Raw genomic sequence first — 2,824 nt, 5'->3', positions numbered from 1 at the left:
TCTTCCTCCATGATGTCTCTGCTCTCATATGATGGAGAGTTCCTCTGTGTCTGCAGGCTGTGACAGTAAGAACAGAAGTGTGACATATAAGGAAGGTGAAAACATTTTACAGAAAACTAAATGAGAGCAAACACAGGAAGTCTGGGACAAATACCACAGCTATACACCAATCAATTATAGATAAAATAAATATGCAGCGACACGGGTCTATTATTGAGGGGTGACGGCCATTGTCCCTTCTGCAATACAAACAACATCATTTTATATTTGCACTCACCTGTGCTCTCCCTGTATTGCCGCCATCTTCTTCTGCTCCAGTCCCGGGTGTCAGATGTTAGGCCGTCATGATTGACCACATACGTGAGAGTTCATTTCCTGACATCCTGGACTGAGCCGCACATTTACAGCTCATTGTATTTAGAACAGATTGAGACCAAGCAGCCATCACCAGTCCATTGTACACCAAAAACAACTTGGAAATGCAGAACTATTGTTTCACTTTAAATTCTATCCAGACCATGCAGCAGATCATAAATCCCCCAAATATTGTGCTAGTGGAAGTAATGTGACCGATTTATAGGTATATAGGAAATATCTGAATGTATGTACAGGTGCCTGCCATACCCATGATGGATAAATCTGTGTATGAGTATTGTTGGAGCCCCTTGGCAGTGGGCACTATGCATTTTACAGCCTTTCACTGATAACATGCTGCACCTAATATGTTCCTACTCAGGATGTCTGAGCAATTCCTAACAGGAATCAGATAAACCCCAAATGACATTCATTTTAGTGATAACTCCGCTTAGCAAACTGTCCTGTACATACCATGGTACATATCAGTGTACATTATCCAGAGACTGGTGGCCATCACAGGGAAGGAATTCTGGATCGGATTATCCCAGTATAATACCCATGGTGTGTGGACAGGAAAATGGGAAGATGGCAGCAAAGAGTGAGTTTCATGGGTCTGGGGGGAGATATACACAACTCATTGGTGTGATGTCATGTCTCCTCTTCTTCCACATAACTGGTATTATTACTTGTTATTATATAGGACGCATGGCAGACCTCCAGACATATTGGACGTCTCCTATGGCTACTATCTGAGTGAAGATCTCATTTTAAAGTCCTTTTATGAAGGCTTTCTCTCCGTGCTGCTGTTATAGGCACTAGTAATCCATATAAAACCCTACTGTGACCCCATTCACCTGTAATGGGGCTGAACATGCTATATTTTTGAAGTTCCCTCATCACATCATGTGTGTGCACCAAGCTCAATGGCATATTCAGAGGCACCTGTAGAGAATTTGCCCCATGGTCTCCTCTTTCTTCCTCCCATCCTATTTATTTCTCAGTAACAATGACTGTAAGAATTATTTTACTCAAATTTCATTTCTTATCTTGAACTATCAGTGAAGGAGTTCGAAGTTGTGCCAAGCTTGGATCTCATCTGACACGGGAGATTTGTTATATCCCATTATACTGGATCTGTGAGAGAGACCTTGATAGACCACACTGATCTGTGAGATGTTTTAAATTATTCCGGCCAACGTGAGCTGGTGCTGAAATGTACATAAAATACAAATAAAATTAAAGTTGTTTATCAATATGTGTAATCTGATTCTTGTGAAAATAGTGAAGGGCCACACATTTTGGCCAGAAATCAGCCAGAGGGGACTCTGCAAACCTTGCTTTCCCTAGATTAATATACCTTTGGGTACTTAAGGTGTTTGCCATGAGGATAATGGGCTACTTTGCTAGCCCAATCCATTTCAAGGATGTGAATGCTAGCATGACAAACAACTTTAGTGGTCTAAATTTGACCTGAAAGTAACTGCGGACAAAGCCCATAAACGGGAGATTTGTTATACCCCATTATACTGGATATGTGAGAGAGACCCTGAGAGACCACACTGATCTGTGAGAGACCCTGAGAGACCACACTGATCTGTGAGAGACCCTGAGAGACCACCCTGATCTGTGAGAGACCACACTGATCTGTGAGAGAGACCTTGATAGACCACACTGATCTGTGAGAGAGACACTGAGAGACCACACTGATCTGTGAGAGACCCTGGGAGACCACACCGATCTGTGAGAGAGACCACACTGATCTGTGATAGAGACACTGAGAGACCACACTGATCTGTGAGAGGGACACTGAGAGACCACACTCATCTGTAAGAGACCCAAAGAGACCACACCGATCTGTGAAAGACCCTGAGAGATGACACTGATCTGTGAGAGAGACCCTGAGAGACCACACCGATCTGTGCGAGAGACCCTGAGAGACCACACTGATCTGTGCGAGAGACCCTGAGAGACCACACTGATCTGTGAGAGACCCTAAGAGATCACACTGATCTGTGAGAGACGCTAAGAAACCATACTGATCTGTGAGAGACCATGAGAGACCTCACTAATCTATGAGAGACCCCGAGAGACCACAACGATCCATGAGATGTTTTAAAATATTCCGGCCAATGTGAGCTGATGCTGAAATGTACATAAAATACAAATAATTGTCCCTTGCACAGTGATTCACCTTGGTAAGTGAACAGCATAACTTCCATGGTAAATCAGCCCCAATGATGGAGGTTGTGTGATCCAGGATGAAACCATTGATGGGTAATCCAACCTTTGTATTGCTATGAATGTTATACTGGACATTATTTTACTAACCCCAATCTTCTTCAGTTTTAGTATTCCACCCATCATGGGCACTCTATTGATTTTATTTGGTGTTTAACCTTTTAGCTTTCTAATTCCTTTTTTTTTTTGTGTCTATGTCTATGGGCGGTCTATGGAACGCTTTTGTTGG

At 42.8% G+C, this 2,824-nt stretch overlaps 1 protein-coding gene across 1 annotated transcript in view; it reads left to right on the top strand.

Annotated features, from left to right (window-relative positions):
- Positions 1 to 1,532, top strand: part of LOC140332357 (C-type lectin domain family 4 member M-like) — a 26,877-nt gene extending 25,345 nt beyond the window's left edge. Inside the window, exons 4-5 of the mRNA XM_072413628.1 lie at positions 858 to 955; positions 1,408 to 1,532. Of these exons, the coding sequence (XP_072269729.1) occupies positions 858 to 955; positions 1,408 to 1,522 (213 nt within the window). The 3' untranslated portion in view covers positions 1,523 to 1,532. The remainder of the gene's footprint in view (positions 1 to 857; positions 956 to 1,407) is intronic.
- Positions 1,533 to 2,824: the final 1,292 nt, after the last annotated feature.

The sequence above is a fragment of the Pyxicephalus adspersus genome, chromosome 6 (genome assembly GCF_032062135.1).
Source record: "Pyxicephalus adspersus chromosome 6, UCB_Pads_2.0, whole genome shotgun sequence".
In the NCBI taxonomy this organism is placed as follows: Eukaryota; Metazoa; Chordata; class Amphibia; order Anura; family Pyxicephalidae; genus Pyxicephalus; species Pyxicephalus adspersus.
This window is presented reverse-complemented; position numbering and strand designations above follow the sequence as displayed.